Consider the following 25,914-nt stretch of genomic DNA (forward strand, 5'->3'; position numbering starts at 1 on the left):
GTCCTGGGAAACAAAACATGGAACAAAACATGCCAGCCATTGCTTATTTTCTGTTAGACAATGATGCTAATTTAGGGAAAAAAAGTAGTAATATTTACAACAAGGACACAAAAGGACTTCTTCAGATTTTCCATGTCAGTTGATTTTGAAGAGCATCCAAGAGCTTGAGGCAGTTTGTGACCTGTCTGTAACTTGGCACAAGGACATTTGGGCTTTTAGAAAGGTAAATTGTTAAAGTAAAAATGACAGCAGTTTCTGAGGGTTGTGCAGATGCAGTGTCCTTTCTGCAGGCCTGGGCAGCTGAGGGGCCTCAGAGATGTGCTGCCTTCTCTGTGAGTGTGCTGAGGCGCTGGCACAGGGTGCCCAGAGAAGCTGTGGCTGCCCCATCCCTGGCAGTGTTCAATGCCAGGTTGGACAAAGGGGCTTGGAGCAAGCTGCTCTAGTGGAAGGTGTCCCTGCCTGTGGCAGGGGTTGGAACTGGATGAACTTTAAGGGCCTTTCCAAACCAAACCATTCTGTGATCTTGTCCTTAAAGCATTTGTGCATACAAAATAGAAAGCTTGCAAACCAGGGTAGTAGCCTTTTTACAGGAGCAGAGAAAGTCTTCACAGGTCTGATGCAAATAACCGGGCCAGAACTGGTGGGAAGAGCCCATACCGTAGTGATGGTGTGAGGGTGCTCTTGGCTGGTGAGAGACCAGAGATTTGAGACCCAGGTCCTTTGGAGATCTGTACAGTTGACCTCTGCAAGTCTGGTGGCACAATCTTGACAGGCATAGGTCACTGACAAGCACTCTATTCTGTGTCTAATTCAGCAGATGTAACAGCAAGTCAGACCTCATAGTTGCATCTGGTCTTGGAAGCAATATAAACACACAGCTGTGTATTAACTGAGGTCAAGACTGCAGTTATACCCAGAGTCGTGCAGGGTATTTAATCTCCTGGTATTTCACCTCCAGCTTATGAAGGACATTGCGGTGTTGGGAGGAACAAGAAGAGCACGATCGGTGGTTTCCCTTCCTCCGCGTTTCCTCTGTGGAGGTGGCTACTCACAGTACCCATCAGGGATCAAACAGCTCTGGGAGCATCTGGGGGAGGCAGATGGAAGTCAGTCACATCTTTGACCACACAACTATGACCATATTGTTGTAGTTAAAACTATCGTGTATATCTGACTCTTATCATCAACTATATACAATTAAAGTTGGTTTTAATTATTTTCCATCTGTCTAGAAATCAAGAGTTCCCTTTGCCACAACTACAGATGTTACAAATATGTGTTTCTATATGAGACACATGGCACATTCCAGAGCAGCACAAGTACTTGTTTTCAGCCTGAAAATGGAATCTTTTCCCTGTTGTTGAAACAAAGTTTGTAAGATGTGATTGTCATAAATAAACCACAGACTTGAGGGGTTTTTTTAAGACTCATAGTGAGTTCCTGATGATTACTTCATGGGTTGTTATAGTGAGCTTGAATGTAGCTTTGATTTGCAATGAACATGAAGTAAAACCTGTCTGATGCTGCACCGTACTTCTAAGTATGGTTTGCAGACAAGGGTGGAAAGGGTGCTATTTCTCTCTGTGGTTACTAACTGCCAGTTCTAGATTTAAACTATTCTTGTCCTGTTTTATATTCTCGCTTAGAGGAAACTGTGAAGGCAGATTCAGTGGAGAAAAGATCCGTATAAATACAGTATTATCCAGATGTTTCTCATTCTATTAGTGTCTGAAGGATAAGTCCTAAACTGGAAGCTAGTGTCATGGCACATCCAAGCCAAGACCTTAGTAACTTGATAACGATCCACTAAAACTTGAGAACTCTTATCTTCTAAGATGTGAGCCAGCCATTTTTTTCAGGGGAAGACTTTCTTTTAGGGCCAGTTGGCTGTGATTCCTGCCTCCTTTTCTGTGAAGTTCTGGGACTCTCTGCTTTGAGAGACGTGGCATTTGTTGAGATGATCCTTGAATGAGATCCAGCTTGGTAATTCCTATCTTTTCTGTGTAAGTGTGGGGGGTTTTTCAAATCCACTAAAATATTTTGAATCTGAAAGGAATGACAGCAGACCAAAGCTGGTTGTGTTTTGGAGCAAAGATTTTGTGTTGTTTCGAAATCATCATTTCTGTTGTCATTTTGTTCACATATAATTACATACTCAGAGATTTTCTTTTCCCCCTGCAGCTTGAAGAGGGGTTTAGTGTTTGAGAATCCAAATTGTAAATACACCACTCTTTTCCACACCATCATGGCATGGTTTAGGTTTTGGATACTCTGTCTTGCCTCAGAGTCTTTTCCTTTCTCTAATTCATGAGACTTCACTCTGTTTTCTTTCTGACTCTGTTGCTATCCTTGGGATTTTTCCGTCTTGATGTGACATTCAATTAGCACATCTTCTAGCCATCCTCCTACAGGATTCACTTTCTTGTTGCAGGTTACTCTTATTCCCACCATTTTCGCCCTATATAATTCTGCTCATTGCATGTGGGTTTCCCAAGACTCCTAACTAGGAGCCTTGAAAAGCTCTGAGAAAGCCTGCTTGGCTTACTCAGCAATGTGGCAATCGCTTCCAGCATCTCTGCTAGTCACATCACTCTTTTCTGTATGCGCAAAGGCACAGTATTGTTGTTTCAAGCTTGTTCCTTTAAAACAATGAAAGAGAGAACTGGTAAGACTAATCTGTAACATTTTATAGCTGTTCTTAACTCACTTTGTGTAAGTGACTTTGAGCTCTATCATCTTAGGGTAAAATGGGACTGAGCCACAGAGTTTGGTTCCAGCATTAAGCTCAAACATTAGCTCACTGCACTGCACTGAAAGCCCTTCTTCTTTCAGTCCCTTGGAAAAACCTCAATGATCTCTAAATATTTGGGATTCTTCTCTGTGTGTAGCCTCTGTGTAGCTTCAGTGAATCAAATACAGGGGAGTTATCATGGTCTACCCTACTCTGACCATAGGTATGCTGATATTTACATGTTTTCCAATGCTGAAATTTGCATGTGTTTAAAATGTTAGCAGGGGCTTACAGAGCAGTTGTTACAGAAGAAGGGAATACAAAGCTGCTCAGTCAAACCATTTAGAAGACTATGGGACAGGCTGGGTGGCGACTGCATGTGTTTCAGGACCAGCTAAGACTGCCAAGAAGGAGACAAAGTTTGCCATTCTCACCTGCTTCCATTAGGACGCTATTTTCTTTCCTACTTTAGAAGGAGAAGATTCTTGTTTAGAAGAACAAAATGTTTCTTTCTTGATGTTACTGCCACTTTTGGCTCCCTCTTTGTTTTGCTATAGCAAAGCAGGAGGTGACGAAAAATAGCATAGCAGAGGAGGAGAAGAGAGGTGTCTGCAGGGAAAACGTCTCCTTCCTTCAGCAGTCTTGTCACTGGACCTTCCTGGGAATGCTGGAGGAAGGAGGTTGGTAACATGGTTGTTTCTTCTGGGAAGACTTACTACTGTTTTGCATCTGAGATAGCAGGTCTTCCTCACCATTGAAGGTCCAGCTCCATGTGGATTTTCCTGGCATTCAATGTAGAGGAAGGATGACATAATTTTCCAACTCCTCTGGAGCTCTTTCCTTGTTGCATGCAATTAACATCCCTCTGCCAAAAATGTCTTGGTCCCAGCGCTCTTAAAAATCCTCAGAGGAGCCCATTTGGGAACTAGTTTCTTCATGATGCATGAATCATAGATCGTAGAATTCCAGGTTTAATCTCAAGGATCATCTGGTCCATTCTCTTGGCAAAAGCATGGTCTAGACAAGATGCCCCAGCACTCTGTCCAGCCAAATCTTGAAATATCCAGTGTTGGGGAATCCAATGGGATTCCAAGGGCTGATTGTTCTTATTGTGAAAAATTTTCATCTTGTGTCCAATTCAGAATGTCCCCAAGAGTAACTTGCACCCGTGAGTGAACACTGACATCCCGCAGCTTCTCCTCAAGGACTGCTACACATGATCTCCACATGCTGGTCATGTCCTTAGCCATTCTGATCAAATGACTGTAGTACATTGTCCAGGAAAAAAGTTACAACTTGCTGTAAATTCTCTGCCAAGTGCTGCTTGGCATCCTTCTTGGTTATGTCTAAAGAAAACAATGTGTTTTACTTCAAATGAGGGGAAAAAGCCCACAGTAAAGTCCATTCTTTCCCAAAGCACATCTCACCCAGCTCCAGCCTGATCTCCTTGGGAATGGAGCAGCTGTCAAATTCTAAGTGGAGAAAATGTCAAAGAACCTATGGATAAAATATTGACAGCACATGATGGTATCAGACATTGCTGTGATTCTTTACAAGGTTGTAGTAGGTGAGCAGTATCTGTTTTACTTTCCACTGCTGTTTACATGCGGTATCACTTGAAGACAACATCATGGCCAGAACTGAACAAAGCAATGGTGGCAATACAGACAGTATTGTATCCCTGATGAGCTGCTGCAGCGAGTATGACAGTTTGCCAGGGCTGGATCACTTCATGTGCAGAATTTAATGAGCTGCCAAATGCTTCTAAATGTCAGAAAGTCCAGAGGAAGATGCCCGGTATAGGACATGGAACAGACAGAAATTAATTCTTTAGCTTGCAGCATCTCCCAGTTAATTTCCCATGAAGATTTCTCCCTTTCGCCTCCTCCAGTGTGTTTCAGACTGTGAAATGATCAGTCTTTCCCTAGAGGCAGAGAACTGGCCAGGTTAAGGACCACAGGGCTGCCAATTGTCTTTACTTTCTAGAAAAGGAATAATTGCATTTATTTTCCTACTGCAATGTGACCCAGTGTTGGTGTTTCATTCAATTGAACTGCATGCCTCTTCTCACGTGAGAATACTGCTTATCTGATGTGGTGTCCGTGCGCAAAGTAAGATGGAGCTGTTGTACCCACGAGCAAGTCCACGGGATGAAGAAAGGAAATAGCTGGTTAAAAGGAGAAATTGAACTCTTTATAGTCACTCCTGATTGAATAATGATTTATCCAACTTGAGCAGCAATGTGAGTAGTGGGGTTTAGATGGATGAGAATAACAGTAAGAGGAAAAAATATCTTTCCTGACGTTACTTTCTGCTGTCCAAAGCCTGCTCTGCTTTGGGCACAGGGTAGTAACTGGGCAGTCTGTTTTGCTGTGAGTTTTAAAGCCTTTGGAAAAATCTGTTGAGATTAAAAAAGATGAACAAACAAACCAAATCTTCCGCTTTCCCATTCCTCCCAAACCAGGTTTTCCACATTCAAGGTCCGCTTGTGCATGGAAGCCATTTATAATCCTGGCACATGTGAATTCTTTACAGAATGGAAATTTCTCCATGTTAGGTGTTATTTCTGGTGCAGACTCAATGGTATTTGCTATTGGCTGACCAAAGTCTCTTGCTGCCCCGTGCCGCGTGTAACAGTTACTAAGGTTTGACTGGACCTACATGGTTCTCTGGCCAACAGTGTTCTTACCATGAAAGTGGCAGGGAAGCTGTGATGTGGCCTAAATAGCTTATCTACCACAAAAGGTGTCAGATATAATCACTTGTAAGATGAGCTTTTTCCATTGCTCCTGAGCTGTTCACCCCATATGACTATTTAATTCTGGTGCTTTTGGCCTACCTGTCTGTTCTCACCACACCTAGGGAGCTTTGAAACCTGTACTAGAGGCTCTGCTGAGTACATACAAAATCGAGATAACTAATTTAGGCTCCTCCCTTAAGTACCTCAGTTTAAAAGGGTGTAAATGCCTCCTCTGTAGGCCAAGATAAGAGTTGAAGTTCTCTGGAACAGACCGCTGCAAGGCATCTCCCAAATGCCTGTTGATGATTGCTGCTTTTCCCCTCAGGGAATTGGCTGTTCTGGAATGATTCATCCCATCCCATGTGTTCAGGACAAGGTAGAAAGCCTAAATGGTTCAGGGAATTCAAGCTGGACTTTCAGAAAGTCTTTCAACTGACAAAACTACTGGGTCATTTACAAGGGACTTTTTACAAGGGCATGTAGTGATAGGATAAGGGGGAATGGTTTTAAACTGAAAGAGGGGAGATCTGGATTAGTCATTAGGAAGAAATCTTTTGCTGTGAGGGTGGGACATTGGCACAGGTTACCCAGAGAAGCTGTGGCTGCCCCATCTCTGGCAGTGTTCAAGGCCAGATTGGACAGGGATTGGAGCAACCTGGTCTAGTGGAAGGTGTCCCTGCCTGTGGCAGGAGGTTGGAACTGCATTTTCTGTAAGATCCCTTCCAACTCTAACCATTCTATGATTGGCAATTCAGGATGGCTTGGATGCTTAAAAAGATCTCTGATTTTGTAGCTGCTGCTTTGTTACTTGTAGGAAAAGAAGGAGCAGAGGGACAAATAGTGCGTGTGTGTGTAAAGCAATAATGGTGTTGTTTTAGAGTGCACCTTGCAACTGGCAAAACGGAAGCAGATGGCAAATACTGTATAGAGTGGAGTTACTTCACCCTGAAGGATGCTCGAAGTCATACAAGGAGAGTTCAGCTTGCAAATCCCATTATTGATAAATGGTTCTTAACAGTGTTTACTCTTACTGTGCTCGCCTATGTGCACACAGGCACATACGCACGCAGCTTTCAAAATGCCTTTCATGGGAGCAGCTGCTTTCATTAATACCAAAATCATTTTATAGTTTTTGGTATGTGTCTTTCTCTGAACTCTGGAAAGGAATTGGTACCTTTTCCCCCCAGTTATTTGCTCTTGGATGCTTAAATGAAAAGGGATTTTTTTTTTTTCCAGCATTAATAAATTTATTACTGGAAATGAGAAGGGTATTTTCAATTACAGCTAGAGTTCTGAGCCTTCCACCAAGGTGACAGGCATCCTTGGGGAAAAATCAAGCAAGTAATCCATCCCTGTGGCTGTATATTGAGCGGATGGATGAGATGTGTTGTGTATGAGAGTATTATGCTACCCATATCTTCATGTCTAATCTCGGTGCTGCATTCATTCTTACAGCAGGAGTAAGGGGGTCTCTTCATAAGCTATCCCAAATGCGTATTGTAGCTATTATTATTACCTTATTTATATTCCTTTATTGCCTTGCAACACTTCCTATTGAGTAAAGCCTCACTCTGCTGGATGCTGTACAAATTAGGAACTTGGTTTTCTACAAACAGCTTACAATTTAAATAATGTACATTTATTCTTATGCAGCGATGTCTCTGTGTTAGCTGATATCTCTTTAATTCTACTAATTTTTTCCCAGCAAAACAGTCACATTAAAACACAGCTGCATCAGTTCTGCTGCAGTCTGGGGGATCACAAATGGAGACCGGAGCTCTGCATGTAGGAAATGTAGGATGTAAAAAGCCATCCAATAGTGGTAGTGTAACATAAAGATCAATGGAGGTAGCACTGAATTAGCTTGGCTTTACTGAAGTTTCAAACAAGTGTTACTAAACAAGCAGTGGAGCAGCCTGTACATATGGAATACTTAGAACCACAGGCACAATTATTGTATAAGCTGCAGCTCTGAGATGATATTCCTTCTGATCCAAACCAAAGCATTGGCCACTTGAGCTAGCAGAGCCTGACCTATAGCTACTAATAGTAGAAGCAGGTCCCTTATATTCAGTCCAGCCCTGTTTCCCACATGTATTGCATGAAACCAACATGTCCTGGCATGACCCCAGTTTGGGTTAGAAGCAGTTCAACTAACCAAGGCTGAGCAGTTCCAGTTCCTTATACCCTCTGTGACCTGCCAGTCTTGCTGAGTGGACAGTTTGCCCCTGCAGGTGGGCTTTAGCTTGCCAGCCTCCCACAAGCATGCCCAGGAAGTGATCAAGTGTGCAACATGCCAGGCCAATGTTAACTATACTGGATTTTTTCCTTGTTTGCACAGACCCTTCATGCTTCTGCCACCGCTGATGGAGTGGATGAGAGTGGCCATCACCTACGCTGAGCACCGGCGCAGTTTAACTGTGGACAGTGATGATATCAGGCAGACAGCCAGACTGCTCTTACCTGGACTGGACTGTGAGCCCCGGCAGCTAAAGTATGTGCTTTATAAGCTTTATAAGCAGCTAAAGTAATTGTGACTTCTTACAATATTCTTTTTCTTGCTGTATTTCACAGGAGCCAGATCTCAAAATACTGTACAGGCAAGACATGTTTCACCTTTTAGTCCTCCAAGAGATAAAGGAACTTTGGCCAAACACTGCAGCTGGGGTAGAAAGATTTTGTCTTGCCAAAAGAATGAGACAGAGAAGGGTTGAAATACAAGTATTTGGACTTTTATGCCTCAGTCTTAATTCATAGAATCATAGAATGGTGTGGGTTGGAAAGGACCTTAAGATCATCTAGTTCCAACCCCCTGCCATGAGCAAGGGTACCTCACACTAGACTATGTAATTGCAAGATGATTCTTTGCTTTTTGAGATACCTTGATGAAAAGTATCAGTACCTTTTAAAATCTTCCCCTCATGTCTACATTGAACAGGGATTTATAATTAGCTTGGCTCATTAGCACATCATAGGTATTTTATTCAGGTTTGTAGTTCCTGTCATTAGCACTGGTTTTATTATCAAGGTTGCATCTTGAACTTCAGCACAAGGTAAGTTCTTGTTTCTTGCATGAATTTTATCCCTTCTATACCTTTGGGTTAAATGAGTGGGTGGGACACTTAATAAGAATAAATAATACTTTTATCATGCTCTTAAGTGATGAAATGATCACCTGAAAAGATAAAAATACACCATTCTCTTAGATTTACTTTTCATGAACAGCAAAAACAACAAGAATCAGGAGTTTTTTTCAATCTGGTTTTGTTGCTTTTCACCTTGCCTTCTGGCAGCCAAAAAGTCTCTTGCTTTTTTCTACATCTCTGTCTCCCTGTTTGTGAGTTGGAGGCTAGTACTTGTTACCCACAAAACCTGATGTGAAGCTGAATTAGCTGCTGAGTATGGTGGTGCAATTACATGACTGAACCTTTTATCTCAACTCTCAATTCCTGCCTTTCTCCTGAGACGTGGTACCTGACAGACTGAGAGTGCTGCCAGTCCTGTAAAAGTGAAGTTAAGCAGGTGATCCTCAGCAGTTATTTAAATTCTCTGGCTCCAGACTGGAAGGGAGCAGCTGAACTTGGACTTATTCCTGGAAGACTTCTCCCTTTTCCCTGCCAGTGTACGTGTGCTTTGTGTCAATTGAAGCACAGGCTACTCTGGCTTACGTGTGGATGGTAGGTGCTAGTGTAGGCAACTTTATATGGGCTCAACTAATTTTACAGATGTGCCTAATGCTTGCCAAAACTTCTGAAGTTCTTCGATGAACAGCACTGCAGAAGACTAATCTGATCACAAGTACTTTCAGTCAGCCTCACGGGTTCTCTTTCAGTCTCTCGTTTTGAAAGGCTTTTGATTTCAAAACTAATCCAAACCTTTCACTTCAAAGGCATCCCACTCTCTCTGCACTGTTTTTCTGTGCACATTAACATACAAAGCACTTTTATAGATCATAAAATACAAACAAAAAAGAGGGCAGGGATTTGGGTGTTTGATTTTGCTCCTGATGTGAGTTAGAAGGAAACATTTAGAGACAACCTTTGTGAAAATTGGGTCATCTCAGTAGCTTAAATATAAAGCCATAATGACAAATCTATGAAATTAAGCTCTCAATAGAAACCCAGGAAGTCCAGAATAATGTCAGCAGTAAATAAAAGTGAAAAGCAGGTACAAAGGTATAAAATATCTCATGCTATGTGGGATATTCAGGCATAATTCCATTGGGTTGCTATGGGTTAGCAGTACTGGCCCAGGGAAGGAGTATGTTAAAGGTTTCTATCCAGTTTCTTGTTGTCACAGAAAAAATGGCAATTCTATAAGAAAACCAAGATCCTTCACGCCTTTTACCTCAACAGTCTGTTCCTCCATAGGGATGCATGCAGCGGGCATTCCCTGCAGGTGAAACAACCTCTGCGTTAAAGGAGCACATATCGTCTTCGTACTAGAGGACAAAAATCAAAGTTAAGCTTGACCAGGTCTTTGTTCGGAACCAGCTCAGCTAAGTTTTATTTTCAGAGATCTAATGATGTTCCTTTATCTGTGGTATGAGAGAAAGAGCATGACAAATTTAAACTAACAGAAAAAAACCATGAGGAGAGAGCACTGTCCATTATATGATCCTTTAAAGCAGTCATTTGCAGCCAGCCTTTACAGCACATTCAGGGGAAAGGGAAATCTTGGCACTGAAGCCATGTTTACCCCTGGCTTGCTGTGTGACTCCAGGAAAACTGCATGTTGTTTTTCCTCATGATGCACAGACTAAAAGTCACATAATGATAGTTCCTTGCAGTTGTGATGCATCAGGTAGGGTATGTGGAAATCCCTGACAGAGAAGTTGTGCAGAATAACAAAGTATAACTGGCATAACCTGAAATTCACACCTCTCATATCTATTCTGTGACACAGACTGCTTGGACAACATAGTCTTCCACAACAACTGCTCGTGTCTTAGTGGATGAAGCTTTCTAGTAAGATGCTCTTTGTTTATGCCTGTCAGACAATTTATAAACATCTTCAGTATTCACCTGTAACTAGTTAAATGATAATATAAGTGAGGAAATGGTAGGCTGCAGAGAACTGTGTTTCATTTCCACCTACTTAAATATAAATGTTGGGATTTTAATAGAAGTTGTTATCACACAGTGGGGCTTTTATTATTATTTCCTCACTGCAGGCCAAATTTCAGTCACTCACTGCCAGTAGTTGTGGTTACTACTTGTGAAACCCAAAGAGCACATCAGGCTTCTGCTCTCTCTTCAAGCTATCCCTTCCCAAACTAAGACCTCAGCCCTATCCCTTTCCCTGCTCTCTGGGCTCTGCCTCACCTGTCCACCACCTTCAGCTCTTCAGTTCATGCCCAGGGCGCAGCTGGGTGTACGTAGGAGCTGCACTGTGGACAACTGCAGGAGCACAGGCTTTACTCTAGGAAGCGTGAAAGAGTTTGCCTCTTCTTCACAGGGTAACAACTCACACATGGAAAACCTGTTGTGGTTACAACTGCGGCACAGCAGTTGTGTGTATGTGAGCTCCCTCCCCGCTCTTGTAGGATGCTCTATCTTTTATCACGCTCTAAAAGAAAAAGATGTGCATCTATCATAGAGGAGCATCCTGTCAAGCTACCTCTGCACATCAAGTGTATACAGTAACTTCTGCATGGGCTGAGCCTGCAGATCCCCTAGGAAAGAAGCTCACAAATTATAACTTTAAATTCATTAGCTGAGCTGGCCTCCTGGCAGCTCTACACCAAGGACTACAACAGCTTTTCACCGTGTCTCTGTGACAGCTCTGTGCTGCTCTTTTGTTCTGTTTGCTCTGCATAGCTCATGGGGGAATTGTCCTCCCACCACCCTTGCTCCAACACTGCCTGTAAATAGCACTGGGTGGCATCATGCCTGTTGGCAAAACAGAAACAATGTGCAAAGACAGGTACATCCCTTCAAAACTTGTTTTCTGAGGTTCACTGGATTTCAAGTGAAGTTATTTTATTTCACTTTTTTTCCTAGGATTCTTCTCCTTCTTATATACAAAACCATTGCATCATATTCTACATAATAGTGCAGCATCATGATCCTGTACCAATTACTTTAGTAGAATAAGATCATTAATTTACTAGCCTAGCACTAGGATTTATATCTGTCTGGCATTAAGCCTTTAACCTTACTGTCCTGTGCTCTGTACTTTAGGTGCCCTAATCTCATTATCTGGGTGCTTCAGAGATCTTGTCTTCTGTACTCAGCTGCCTCAAAGACACATTTAATTTGCAGATGTATCTCCAAAGAGCCAGCGACTCCAGGACTGTCACTTTGCTTCCCTGCTGACAGTTCCCCAAACTGTACCCTCATATAGTTCCTTTGTGAAAGCAGCTGCAGTGTGATGCTGGTTTCCCCCGTCCAATGTGACTGGTCACCAGTTGTGGAGGGATCTTTGTTAACTCAGCATGTTGTTCATAGCATCTGCTCGCCATTTGTTACCCACCACCAATGCAAGTTCAGAAATATTAAAGAAATGACCAGCTGAATTAAAATGTGAATAAGATTCATCCTGAATCTTCTTCGTGAAGCGATGAGTGTTGTACTTATCTGACAGGCTGCACAGAGTTTCCAGAAGAAGTTTGCCTTGTTGAAAGCATCTCAGTTTTCAAAGGAACTTGGCAGGCTGATATCTCACTCATTGAGAGTTTGCACAAGAGCTTACATTGAAAACCAGACAACTAGTAGAAAAGGCATTCACCCCGAAATAACATCAAAGGGCTGACCACATCAATGCCCAGCTGAGATAGGAAACACCTCCAATTTGGCAATGTTTCTTCAGTAGAGAAGATACACTTGCAGGGTTGGAATTCAGAAGACTCTGAGAAGATAAGGAGAGGACTTACAGTAATCCCTGGGTTCCTTCCAAATGAGATAAAGGTCCTTTGATAGTCATCTGAGGGATAAGGGTTTAGTAGAGCCTCGTAGAAATGTTAAGACACTTCCTTTCATTGAGGCATTGGAAAAGAGTCGAGAATATTCCACTACCTAAATTTGATTTTGATATCATATTTTTTTATTCTGGTTATTTTTTTTCCAGAAAAGAATATGGACTGATACCTTCTTTCAGAAATTTCTCTTATTGCAAAATAATAGCTAGTCTGGTAGGCAGACAGCATCACTGTTTCACCCTAGCACTATACTGGTATTTTATTAGATACGCTTTCTCTCCACCTCTTTATCTTCCTTTACAGTATGTTCTTGTATATGTTTGATGGATTAGCCTATAACAAGCAGGGAGATACAAATACGATGCCCAAAATGTATACAGCTCATTATTTAAAACAAATGGGGTTTTGGTGGGTTTTTTGAGAGAACAGAACTAAGGAAACCTGGCTGCTGCAGGTTTTGTTTCCTGTCACGCTGGTCGCACCACGTTAACCTCGCTGCTGCAGTAAGCCTGGATGTTTGGTGCCTGGTATGGTATGGGCATATTCCAGCACCCCATTCCTGTTTTCTGGGGTAAGATGTAGCAGAAGCAGTGCCTTGATCCAGAGCTACCCTTGTAGTGTGGGGCTGGGTGGAAAATACCACTCTTGGCAAGGAGTAAGAACTTCTTCCTGTCTTTCCTTGGAGAAAAGCACCAAGGAGGCTTCTTTACTTGGACACCCTTTTAATTAATTTTTTTTCCAATGCTTACATGAACTTACTGTCTCTAAACTAGCTAAAACTCCAATCTCCAATGTGAGTGAAGTTAGCCAGACTGCTAAGAAATTATAACACAGCAGGGAAGGCAGTAGTTAAAGCCATGGAAATTCATAGCCTGATTTCCGCAGGAGATGGGGCTAAAAATAAAAGAAGAAATCCAGAAATTACTTTGTCTTCCACAGACCTGAATGCTGCTTCAGTTCCTTCCGAAGACTGGATGCTAAGGCTGCTACTGAAAAATTCCAGCAGGATCTGGGTTTCCGAATGCTAAACTGCGGAAGGACAGATCTGATCAACCAAGCCATTGATGCACTGGGACCTGATGGGGTGAACACCATGGATGATCAGGTATGACATATAACAACACATGCACACAGCTTCTCTGCATGAACAAATGGCATGTTCCTTTCCATGTGGCAAATCAATACACGGGGTCATGTCAGTTGCCTCTCCAAGGCTTTTCTAATTCTAGCTTGTGTTTTAGTCTGAAAATAACAATAAAATAACCCCCAAACTGCATACACCACCCTCGCACCACCCCCAAGGAGCCCATCAAAGCCCACAGGGAGTTGTTTATCAGCTGGAATGCAGGTCTGTTCCTTGGATGGCGTGTCTCAGGCGCTGATAGAAGACAGGTTAATACACAGGCTGCAAAGTCTGGTGTTGTCTTAATGTTAATGTCAAAACAAAGTGGTGTTTGCCAGTGACACTCTGTTCTGGTTCAACAACCCAAATCCACTCTGGGTCAGTAATGAGTGACCAAAAGGTGTTACTGGCTGATGGCTTTCAGGCTGTCTGTGCAAAGTGAGTTACATGTGTCAGTACAATCCAACATACAACAGCACTGAGAACCCCAGTGGCATTGGTATCAGCCAGTAGTAGCTTTGTTGAAAGTCCATCATGCTGATGTGTCTGTTATTTGATTTTTTTCCTGTTTCCTGCTCAGCTACACTGTACCATAGGGATTTGGTAGTCTGGGGAGTCTTTAGCTGCTTCTGCTTGTGCTGTCAGTCCCATCAAGTAACAGCAGAGCCTGTTCTCTGGGGCATCATTCAATGCATGGCGTTAGCTTTTAATTTAAGGAAAAAACCAACCTCCCCCAAATAAACACTCGTTATAGCTGTCACAGCAACGGGAATGAGCTGACATTTCTAAGAAACAATAGGATATTTAGCAGTAGGAAGGATTTATGTTCAAGTAGAGGGGTTTTCTCAGACAGCATTTACTGCAGCAGCATTTCAGATTGAATTCTGAAGCTGGCACATCTTCCATGGTGCTTTCCACAATCCTGCAGTTTTAAAGTGTGGCTATATACACACACACACACAAGCAGAAATTACTGCGTAAGTTATATCAAGGTATATAGTTGCCTTATTTACACGTTCAACGTAAGAAGCTTTGTAGCCACAAAGGTGGGGCGTCACATCATAGGTGCCTTTGATAATGACTTTATTGAAATGACAGAGGTGGCAGATTTATATTTGGAAGGTTTGCCGCTTACTTCCTGTATATTTCCCCCCCCCCCCCCCCCATAAGTTTTTGCAGTTCCTGTTTTTGTCACCCTGAGGCTTTTTGTTCTCTTAAAGCATTTTATTTTGCATTGTGAGCCTTGCTGACCTAACACCAAAGACACTAGTGCCAAGACCATCACTTCTCACTTCAGGATGTTTCTTACCTCACTTCAGGCAACGGGGAGCTGTTTGCCCTTTGTGTATATAAAAGACCCTGCATTCTGTAGGCAACTCATTGCAAAGAGAAGTTTCTGCTGTCACTTATTTATGGTCTCATTGTCATCCTATTGATGTCATCCTCCAGCCAGTCCTACTGTGAACAGGAGGATAGTAGCATGCTGGTGGCTCCGTGTTCTCTGCAGAATGCTGCTCCCACGTCGCAAAGCAGTGTTTTGGCACTGATCAGCAAGAGCTAGACAGGCTTCCTCTGGAGACATTGTTGCTCTGAAATTCTCCAGTGATTCTGGAGCAACCCATATGTGCAGCAAAGCAAGTGTCCTCCATGGCACTACCAATCCCAGACAGAGTTAAATCCAAACTCTAGCAGTCAGCTCTGCCATGGCTAGAGTACAAAACCAAATTTGAGCCTCCTGGTCTAGTAGAAGGTGTCCCTGCCCATGGCAGGGGGGTTGGAACTAGGTGATCTTAAGGTCCTTTCCAACCCTAACTATTCGATGATTCTATGTTGATTCGATGATTCTATGATCATAGAATCATCAAATAGTTAGGGTTGGGAGGGACCTTAAAGATCACATAGTTCCAACCCCCCTGCCATGGGCAGGGACACCTCCCACTGTACCATGCCACCCGAGGCTTTGTCCAACCTGGCCTTGAACACCGCCAGGGATGGAGCATTCACAACCTCCCTGGGCAACCCATTCCAGTGCCTCACGACCCTAACAGTAAAGAATTTCTTCTTTATATCCAAACTTCCCCTGTTTAAGTTTTAACCTGTTACCCCTTGTCCTGTCACTACATGATTCAAATCTGAACCTTGCAGTCAGCTTGTTTTGCCCTTCCTGTAAAGGAATAAGCCAAAGCCTGATGTCCAAAGCTGGGAAAACTGACTTCGGCATGACAACAAAAGCAGGTCTCTGTCCTCTCATAGGATAGGACGTTTAATGCTGGCACTTGGGAAGCTCAGCTGATATGTCTGGATTTCTTTTGGGCATGAGTCTCTTGACAAACTGCCCAGGCATCCCCAAGGCATTGCAGGCTGGTGTGATCATCTCCCACCTGACAACTGTGGCTGCAAATCCTGCAACAGACAGAACCGTTGAACTAATTTAACCTGTAGGCTAGGTACAGATACCAGGTATCCAGGTTCAGATTTGACCACCCCCATACTGTAAGCATGTCCATACTCACCATGAGGTGGGTGTTCAGATCCACTTCTACATGTACGTGTATGGAGATGTTTTTAGAGGAAGAGAACATATATTCAGAACATATATTCAGATTCATATATTCAGAGTTTGGATCAGGATCCTGTATTCACTCTAGTGGGGACCAGGCAGCACCCTGGTTTCACAGGGTTTGAGGTGTTCAGGAAAACATTTTCTTCTCTTTCCATACTGAGGAACAAGCAGGGAATGCACAACTGATATTAAACATTAAAAGGGAGATAAAGGAAACGAAAGGGGAAGTAAATCTATATAGACCTTTAGTTTTAGAACCCTGACTGGGGCAGTAAATACAGGATTGTGCCTGCAGATCTAAGTTAAATTCACAGTGAAGTTTACTAGTCTGTAATGAGCATGAATTCTCCAAAGCCCCACAAAAGCCAAACCCATTTCCCCCTGCACCCCATCTTTGCAATGTTTGTAACTAACTGCCTCAATTGCTGGAATCTTGGAACTGTGGCAGTTTGGAAAAGACACCTTTGCAGATACATGATCAGACCCCTCTGTGTGATATGCAATTCCATTTTACATTTTCCTCTCTGAAGATGAAGCTGTTATTGTGCAGTGAGTATCAGAGATGCTGCCTGTGAAAAACTGACATGCTCACAATAATTAAGGGGGGAAGAAGCTGTAGGATGGGAGCAGGAATGGATTTTACTGGGCTATTTCCTTTCTGTCCTTGGCTACTTCTGGAATGAACTCAAGTAAGGCTCATTTCTCTCATAACTCATTTCTGAGCCGTCATGGTTTGATGGTTAAGTAGAGAGGGAGAGATTTATGGGATTGAAATGCTGAAACATTGTGGCAAATAGGGTTTTAGCAATGGGGATAACTTGCCAAATAAATTAATCCTGTGTATTTTTGTTGTTTGCTGCTCTTGGTTCATCTGGCTACAAATGATCTAAGAAATGATATTTCTCTTTTGGCAGCCATGAGAAAGGTCAAGAATTGTGGACAAAACAGGGCTGGGATTTTCAGTGATCCCTTTTCTATTCTTGCAGGCCCCTGATGTTTTGTCCACGTCACTTAGTCCATTGTGCCCACTCTGCAGAGAAACTAGCATGTTTTGAGCATACACATAAGCTGTCCCTACACACGTGTGCACCTGCACATGCACACACGTGCTCTGCTGTGCATTAAGATCCAAACTGACTGTATCTGTGACAGTGTCCCTGTTGATAGGTATAGAAAGATAACTTCTTTTTTATTCCTTCTTCTTTCTTCCTGAAGGGTATGACCCCACTAATGTACGCCTGTGCTGCTGGAGATGAAGCCATGGTCCAAATGCTTATAGATGCTGGAGCCAATTTAGATATACCAGTGAGTACCAGAGGACCCTCTGCCTATCATTATTCATCTGTAAATAACAAGAGCGGTTATGAAATCTCTCCTAGCAACTGCAGGCTTCCTTTATGGAAGCTTCTGAGCAAGGCATGGCTTTCAGAAACCATTGCTTCAGGGATTTGGGAGGGGGAGGAAACCTTTCAAAACCTCTTGGAGCACTCCATGGCTCCAATTATGATTGACATTGGCAAGTCTAATAGGTATGGGGGGGAATAAAGGGGCTTTTTCCTTCCTGAAAGAGCTGCCAGTAGGAGAAACCAATAAGCCCATTAAAAAGGCCCAGGGGACTGGATGGAATGACTGGTGCAAACAGTGTTCTCTAAATGGCCTAAGTAACCATTCCCTGGGGTTGTCACTTCCAAAGGAAAAAGGCAGTTACGTACAAGCCTGAAGGTTATGGCAGATAGGCTGCAGTGGTTAATAACTACCTGGTTCCTTCCCCCAGGTTCCCAATACCTCTCCTCGATACCCTTCAGTTCATCCTGACAGCCGGCACTGGACCGCTCTTACCTTTGCTGTGTTACACGGGCACATCTCTGTGGTGCAGGTAAGCAAAGGGAATCCCTAGGTTGGTAATCTTTACAGGAGATGCAGAGGGCCTGCAGTGCAGCACCCTTGCTCTCAGGCTTCCCAAACACTGGTGCATCACAGGTTCCATGTGGGGTTTGGTGGAAGCCTTCTAAAAACCAGTGAAAAATGGCATGTTTTGAAAACAAGGAGAATGCAGCCAATGCTTTTCTTGGGAACTGCAAATTGAGGACACAATTCCTAGCAAGGCCTGGGTAACAAAACACTGTGTGTTCCCTTATTTTTCTTTGGTTTCAGTATTGGTTTGAGGCTTGCCACTTCCAGAGCAATGTGCAGTCATTTCTTACCAGTATTAGGTAAACTGGTGCTTCATGAGCGTGATTATAGGTCAACTGCTTGATCAGGGTGCTTCTCAAATTAGATGTGAATTGGTTTATACCTTAGTGTATGCAAAAGTTCTGCTTTTTGCTCTAACAGCAGCAAATCAGCTGTAACTTCCTTTATAATCCTTGAGAACTGCATGAACAAGACTTAAGCTCTTGTGGGACTTGACCTGAACTTCTTGCATCCTCCCTGCACCCCTTGCTGGGTAATTAATGGCAGCAGAATGGGGTGAACTCCTGGAAATTCTACCTGAGTCCCAAGAGAAATCCAAAACTGGTCACAGCAGATAGTCAATTGCTGGTGAATTGAATTACATTCTGCTCAAAGAGGGAAAAAGATACAAGCAAAGGGAGGCTGCACACCCTCATTTTTTGCTGATGTGCATGTGTAAATAAAGACAAAGATTAGATTCCACCTGGGAAACTGCCAGAGCAGCCTTTGGGATGACAAAGGTTGGACAGCCTGAATTTACATGTGAGGTAAGAGATGCAGCCAAGCATACCAAAGCTCATGTTGGACTGCAGGACCCACAATGTCTTTAATTTCGGTTCAAACTTCTAAACATTATAGGAGGCTTTTTTATTCAGCAGTTGTTATTCTAAGGGTAGACATCAGCTTCTGCCAAAATGGGTGTGTAAAATTGCCTTTCCAATTGGAAACTTGCATGGAATAGCTGGCATCTCAATAGAGTAACAAACCAGCAGTTGTGCTCTGCCAAATATTTTATAGTAAAATGTGACTGTATGTGCTAGGTGTGCCAAGGCCAAGGTTGTCACTAACTGGGGATAGCTGGAGCGGTTAGATCATGGCAGTGGTACAGGATAGAACCAGCTGGACCCCTACACCCAGTAGAAGAACCTCTGCTTATGGTGATGCACATAGAATCCTAGACTGGTTTGGGTTGGAAGAGACCTTAAAGCTCGTGCAGTCCCAACCCCCTACCTCAGGCAGGGACACCTTCCACTAGAGCAGCTTGCTCCAAGCCCCGTCCAACCTGGCCTTGAACACCACCAGGGATGGGGCAGCCACAGCTTCTCTGGGCACCCTGTGCCAGCACCTCAGCACCCACAGTGTATGCTTTGTTCCCCTGTTCAAGTCTGAACCCATTACCCCTTATCCTATCACTACATCCATGCTCTGGGTGCTCCAATGCTGTCTGCCAGCCCTACCTGGCTAGAAAAGGTCCCTATCATCTTCTCCCTTCATCTAGGCAGGAGTGATCTCCCTTGCCAGCAGCTCAGCGTGTCCACTGAAAGCAAGTTCTGTGTGTGGCTGGTTACTGCAGCTGCCAGGGCCTCTTTACACAGGCTCCATTGGGCGAGAGAGACCAAGAGGCATGTTTGGCCTCCAGGGCTAATTCCCTGAAAGAACCTTGTTTCCTGCACACAGCATGAAACTAAATAAGATGGACTTCCTGCACTGAGGAGAAGCTCTGCTTGCAGACTCTTCAGAGTTGGGCAATTACAATTGCAAAACCATGTTCATAAAGGAGATTAAAACAAAAACAAAGAGGTGATGTTCTCCTGCCTGCCAGCTGAGCACCTTTCCAGCACAAACTCAATACTGAAAGCACAGTAAAGGAAAAGGAAAGAAGAAAACTCTAACCTGACATTCATGTGGAGACTTTAGCCCTAGGCTGAGCAAGGAAATGCAGGAGAAATTTGCCTTGTAACAGATATTTTGCTTTAGCCTTTGAGCTGGTCCCTTTGTGTGCATGCACCCTTCCCTGTGAATCTGCTGGTTTGCTGTTTTACACACAGCCTCTTCTGTTTTGTCCTACTGAATTGCTCTTTTCTCAACTCTTTCATGTGTGTTGCAGCTGCTCTTGGATGCTGGTGCTCACGTCGAGGGCTCTGCTGTTAACAGTGAAGACAACTATGCTGAGACTCCTCTTCAGCTGGCTTCAGCCGCAGGTAAGCTCCATGCAGCCTCCTCATGCTCTGTTTCTTTGCTACCACAGAATATCCATAATCAGTTCATGTGTGGGCCTGCAAAACATGCTAGGAGCCACTTTGCACTGCATTTAAGCTACTGTAAGTATAGTAAAGACACCAAACAGGTAGCACAGTGAGCTGGCTACTAAAAAGGCAGCATTTTGTTCATTTCTAAAACACCAGTAGGAACACATCTGGGTTGGCAGCAGCTAACAGCTGCTCACATGTGGCAGCAGCGTAATGGGCACTGAGTACCTGTTTTGATACTGGTCCCAACACTTACCCCTGGCAGCAGCCACCCCAGTACAGCTGACTGGAACAGTCCCTTCGCACAGGGCACTGTCAGGAAACATAAGCCAGCTACTGTCTAGTCCAGGGATGTTGTGGATCTAAATAACTTCCAGATGCAAAAATTAACACATTTCAAGTCAGCCTGAAGAAAAATAACTGCTGTATAAAGATTTTTTTTCATTAATTTATTAAAGACAAGTAAAATCCTACATTTCTTCTACCTGTCCTCGGAAGAGTTTAGCATTCTGTGAGCAAGTCTGTGCCTGCCTAAAATACCTGTTGGCTTTCAACACTTTTCACCTCTAACTGTTTCTGGTTTTTCCATTAATTTCTTTTTGCTTCATATCTGTGTTATTTATGAAGACAAGACTCTGGCTTGCTCTGTTCCAAGATTTATTGAAGGGATAAGAAGTGGCCTTTCCTCCCCTCTGCATGAGAGATACTCACTGCGCTGTGTCTGCTGCCACAACTCACTGCTACACCTAATGAAACAGGTGGAAAGGAGACCTGGCTGAACATGGCCTGAACCAATATACTTGGCTGCAGGGCGGTTTTATGAAGCTGTGGCCAGTGTGTGCAGCAAAGAAGAGCTCCCTTCTGGCCTTCTCTCAACCTCATCCACCAGCCAAACAGCTGAGACTCTGATCTAGCTGAACTGATTACATACAACTCCCCTGGTGTGCACTGAAAGCACCAGACCAGTTTATTTCCTTTTTCATTCTGCCTATAGTTGTGCTTTCTTAAGTAGTTTAAGTGCTTTGTGACTCAGTTTCTCACTCTGAGGTACTATGAGGCCTAATCCACGCTTGCAGGATGCTCTGAAAGCCTCAGCTGGTAGCACAGAAGTTGCTGGTACAGTGTCTGTTAGCAGTCCTACATGATATACTTCAGAGAGGTGCAATCATTATGTTTCTATCAATTTTTCCTAGGGAACTACGAGCTGGTCAGCTTGTTGCTAAGTAGGGGAGCTGATCCACTCCTGAGCATGCTAGAGGTCAATGGTATGTCATCATCACTGCATGAAGATATGAACTGCTTCAGTCACTCAGCTGCACACGGGCACAGGTAAAGCTCTGTCTATGTTCAGAATAGGTTTTATCTTCCTGAGGCTATCACTGTAGGCATTCCTGTGTGACTTTATATTACGTCCTTTACCCAAATCCCTGTGTGGGCAGTTCAGAAGACTGTGTTAAGACTCTCCTGACAGCAGCCATTATTTAGTGCAGCTATAAAGTTTCTCAGGCTATTCCAATGCCTTTTGAGCATTTCGAGGAACCAAAAGATTCTTTAAACTGGTAGTTACTGTTACACCCTTTGGAGACAAAAATGATGTAAGACTTTCATTATTCAGCAACTGTAACTGATAAAAGAAAGGGACTATATTTTAGTCTAAAGCACAAAATACAATAGAAAGATCTTTCTTTGCCTTTTCTTACTCTCTCACCTCCTGGTCTAGAGCTGCAGCACAGAGAGTAGGAGGTGGTGCTAAGCCATACGAGAACTGACTAAGATCCACCTCTGGGTAGGTTATGAGGTTGTGGTTCATGTTCTGAGACAGAATCTAATCACATTAAGGTGGTAAAAATAACCTGCAGCAGAATTTATTTTAGTTGACTATATCTCTGGTTTTTGGATGGCTGACCAGGAGATCAGTCATTAAAATGCTGAAGAGCCAGCCTGGGCTTTCCAACCCAATTTTCAGGGTAGTTATTTAGAAATAAGACATTATTTATAAAGTCATCCAGAAATCCTGTTCCCAGAACAATAATATTCGTGTAAGAAGCCAATTCAAACAGCCTGAAACTGCTCATGCATATGGGCTGAGAGATACCCACAGGGTCTCACAGCTAGCTTAGCATGGTAAGTGGCAGCTACCTTGCTTGAACACAGTTGTGCTTTACAGTGGTGCCAAAGCTGCCCCTCCAGGTACACTGCACATCTGGATACACCAGGGAAAATGGCCCAAGCGCAAATGAGGCTTAAACTCTGCAAAGCTGGAATGGCCTAATGCAGTTATTTACAGTGTAGAAATACACAAACACTGTTCTGTTCCCAATTCTCTTCCCCTCCCACAATCTTCTGCAACATCTAACCATATAAACCGTGAAACTCAAGGCCCAAAAGCTTAAGCTCTGAAGTAGGATTTACTGGTGTCTGTTAGAACCCCACTGCCTGTATCAGTAAATAGAAACCATAATAAAAGTTAGTCCTACATGTCCAGGAAGTGGGTCTGACTAAAACAACGTAACAGTGGTTGAAGATAGTCATTTGGGAAAACAGAAGGAGTTCCAATAGACACCAGTAAATCTTACTTCAGAGCCTAAGCTGTTACCACACTCAGGCCTGGCAGAAAGAAATGTGCTTCTATGCCATAGTATAGACTGCAATAAAACCCACTGTGCCCTAACACTCTGAAATAGGCTCTCGTACCACTGAAGTACAGGAGTGTATTCCATGCCTTTGCTACCAAGGCATCCATTTCCAGCATGCAGGATAGATAAGGAGAAATAGTTTAAATGTTGTTCCATATTGCCAGCTAGAAATATATCTTTGAGAAGGAAATTACTACTGAACCAGACCCCCTAAACCCTGATCATCCCAGTCCTGTCTAAATTGTTGATATTTCATTTATTACTAAGTGGTATCTTCCTCCTCAGGAATGTTCTGCGCAAGCTCCTGACCCAGCCCCAGCAACTGAAGGGTGATGTCCTCTCCCTGGAGGAGATTTTAGCTGAGGGAGTGGAGAGTGACACCTCTAGCCAGGGCAGCTCCAGCGAGGGGCAAGTCAGGCTGTGTAAAACAAGAATGAAGGCTCTGCAGGAGGCCATGTACTACAGTGCTGAGCACGGCTACGTCGACATCACCATGGAACTCAGGGCACTTGGTAAGGGGTTTGTTTTAAGCACTGTGCTCATTTAAGGTGTAAAAAGCTTTCATTTGGACAAGAATCTGTAACCCTAACTACACAACTATCCCAAGCCTATAGGAATCTGCTGTCTAATGTAAGTGTTTAAGGCTCCTCACAAGTTCTTTTCAAATTCCTGCTGATTGAGGACATCCCTTATTTTTGGCTGGATCCTCTGTTCCCAAGTTTCAAAAGCAAGGGACATGTCTCTTTGTCAGATACTCTGACACCTAAAATTCAGTGTTAAAAGAGGCTGATCTCAAAATCAGAGATAACAAGACAGATTAAATGGTTGAATGTGAAAGAGCAGATTTGATCTAAAGGTAGGAAAGAGAAGCTTTGAAGCTTGTGTGTGTAGATTGTTACAGGTAACCAGGAGGGAAGACCTCACACCATGGTTGTGGAGGGTTAGGAATTCTTACAAGTTCAGTTCAAATTTGTTTTGTGGTTGTGACTAATCATGAAGCTAAATACACAACAGGGGGTCTCTGGTCCTGGTACCATCCTTTCCTAGGTAAGTCACTGTTAATGACTCAGTTCCGTTATCTTTCATAAAGTAAGACAAAGAAATGTATCTCTTGTTAGGATGCAGGTACAAATCTACTTCAGTGCTGCAAAGCAATAGTAATAGCAGCAGGACAATCACAGGCACTTCAGCAAATCATCATCTTTCACTATCCTTTTTGCTGTGGCTACAGGAGTCCCATGGAAACTCCACGTGTGGATCGAGTCACTACGGACAACCTTCTACCAGTCCCGTTACTCAGTCGTACAGACCCTCCTCCGGGAATTTGTCACCATTAAAGAAGAGGACTACAATGAAGAGCTGGTTAATGAAGGGCTGCAGCTCATGTTTGATATCCTCAAAACCAGCAAGGTAGTTTTGTAACAAAGCATTTGGATTTTGCTGTTGTACAAGGCAATGATGAGTGAATGCACATGATGGTGTACAATGGAGTGAGTGCACAATGATGAGTGAATGCCCATGCAAAATCCCTAATGAGTTAGGGTATGAGAATGATCCTGATAGTATTTATCTAAATTCATATGCAGCCATCACAGTAAAGAAATTAATTTCAACAGAAGCAAAAGTTATTCTGTTAAAGTCCAGTTCAGCAACTGGCTTTTGAAACCCTGTGAACATAACAGGAAGAGTGACCAATACAGCACTGGGAAATTCAGGTTCTCCAAGTAGTATCTTCTGGGAGTTTTCTGAACAATGCTTTTGTTCAGTGACATTTCCCATCTACCTTCTTCTTTTATTTAAATGTTGCCCATGACTGTTTTTTCCTTGCCCTTCATGCATGTCTAGAGCAAACCTGTTCCCTATTTTAGCTGTCCCATTTTGCATATAAGTTCACCCAGCCTCTACCATGTTCTCCTTCAAGAGGCTGCTGCCCTTTGAGTTAGGAGGGGGATGCCTGTCTCCCCAATGTAGAGGGGATACAGTTGTAACGCACAGACAGGGGAGACTGAGGTGTACATACAGCTCCAGATTCCTCTGTAGTTGCTCACTACAGTGTACACTGTACTGTCCTTGAAATGAAAAGCAGGATACAACCGGCCAATTACTCTACTGGGAGGTTGTTCTTGCAGAGTGCAGTTGCTATGAGCCTCAAATGAGCTGTTACAGCATGTTTGAAACCCGCTCCATGCAAAATGCCAAATGATGATTCCTGTTCCATCCTCCTTACAGAATGATTCCATCAATCAGCAGCTTGCATCCATCTTCACCCACTGCTATGGCAGCAGTCCAATACCCAGCATTCCAGAGATCCGGAAGACACTGCCAGCTCGGCTGGGTAAGAAGCTTGCCTCAACAGTAAAGTTCTTGTGATTTTTGGCTTTTTGCATCCACAGTTGCAAAGAATATTCACCCTCTTTATTTTTTCCCCTTACTCCAACAGATCCTCACTTCCTAAACAATAAGGAAATGTCTGATGTAACTTTTTTAGTAGAAGGAAAGCTGTTTTATGCACACAAAGTCCTGCTGGTTACTGCATCCAACAGGTGAGTTGATTTTCACAGCTAAGTGTTTTGACCCCTTGGACTCATCTGTGTTTTCCAGCTCTCATTCCTCATTGCAGTAAGGCAGCTGCGAAGGATACAGACAACAGACCATAACTCAGGTCTGCAGGATCAGCCACATCATCTTTACTACTGTTAAGAATAGTAGGAAAGTAAAGATGAGTTTCTAAGCCACTCTTAATAAGTGTTAGAGATTCCCAGAGCTCTACTTACATAAACTAACCAGTAATTATCCCTAATAACTCTTGTACAAGTTGGAGTGTACATGTCCAGCCATTCGCTGCCTTTCCATGCCCCCTCTCAGAGTTTGCTAGCTAGAGCTACACTTGCTCCAGCTTGCAGTGATCAGTTTCTGTGCTACTGGCATAGTAACAGTGGTTTGCAACTCCTATAGGGTGGGACTGGATCAGACCCAAGAAATGAAGTTCTAAACTGTCAT

The 25,914-nt window shown here is 43.3% G+C and overlaps 1 protein-coding gene across 2 annotated transcripts in view; it reads left to right on the top strand.

Moving 5' to 3' along the window:
• Positions 1–25,914, top strand: part of ABTB2 (ankyrin repeat and BTB domain containing 2) — a 158,653-nt gene that overhangs the window by 126,291 nt on the left and 6,448 nt on the right. For both annotated transcript variants that reach the window (XM_065684525.1, XM_065684524.1), the window contains 10 exons: positions 7,813–7,965; positions 13,330–13,495; positions 17,292–17,381; positions 17,851–17,952; positions 20,137–20,230; positions 21,472–21,607; positions 23,200–23,426; positions 24,146–24,324; positions 25,144–25,249; positions 25,355–25,457. In XM_065684525.1, the coding sequence (XP_065540597.1) occupies positions 7,813–7,965; positions 13,330–13,495; positions 17,292–17,381; positions 17,851–17,952; positions 20,137–20,230; positions 21,472–21,607; positions 23,200–23,426; positions 24,146–24,324; positions 25,144–25,249; positions 25,355–25,457 (1,356 nt within the window). The remainder of the gene's footprint in view (positions 1–7,812; positions 7,966–13,329; positions 13,496–17,291; positions 17,382–17,850; positions 17,953–20,136; positions 20,231–21,471; positions 21,608–23,199; positions 23,427–24,145; positions 24,325–25,143; positions 25,250–25,354; positions 25,458–25,914) is intronic.

This window comes from Lathamus discolor, chromosome 6 (genome assembly GCF_037157495.1).
Source record: "Lathamus discolor isolate bLatDis1 chromosome 6, bLatDis1.hap1, whole genome shotgun sequence".
Lineage (NCBI taxonomy): Eukaryota > Metazoa > Chordata > Aves > Psittaciformes > Psittacidae > Lathamus > Lathamus discolor.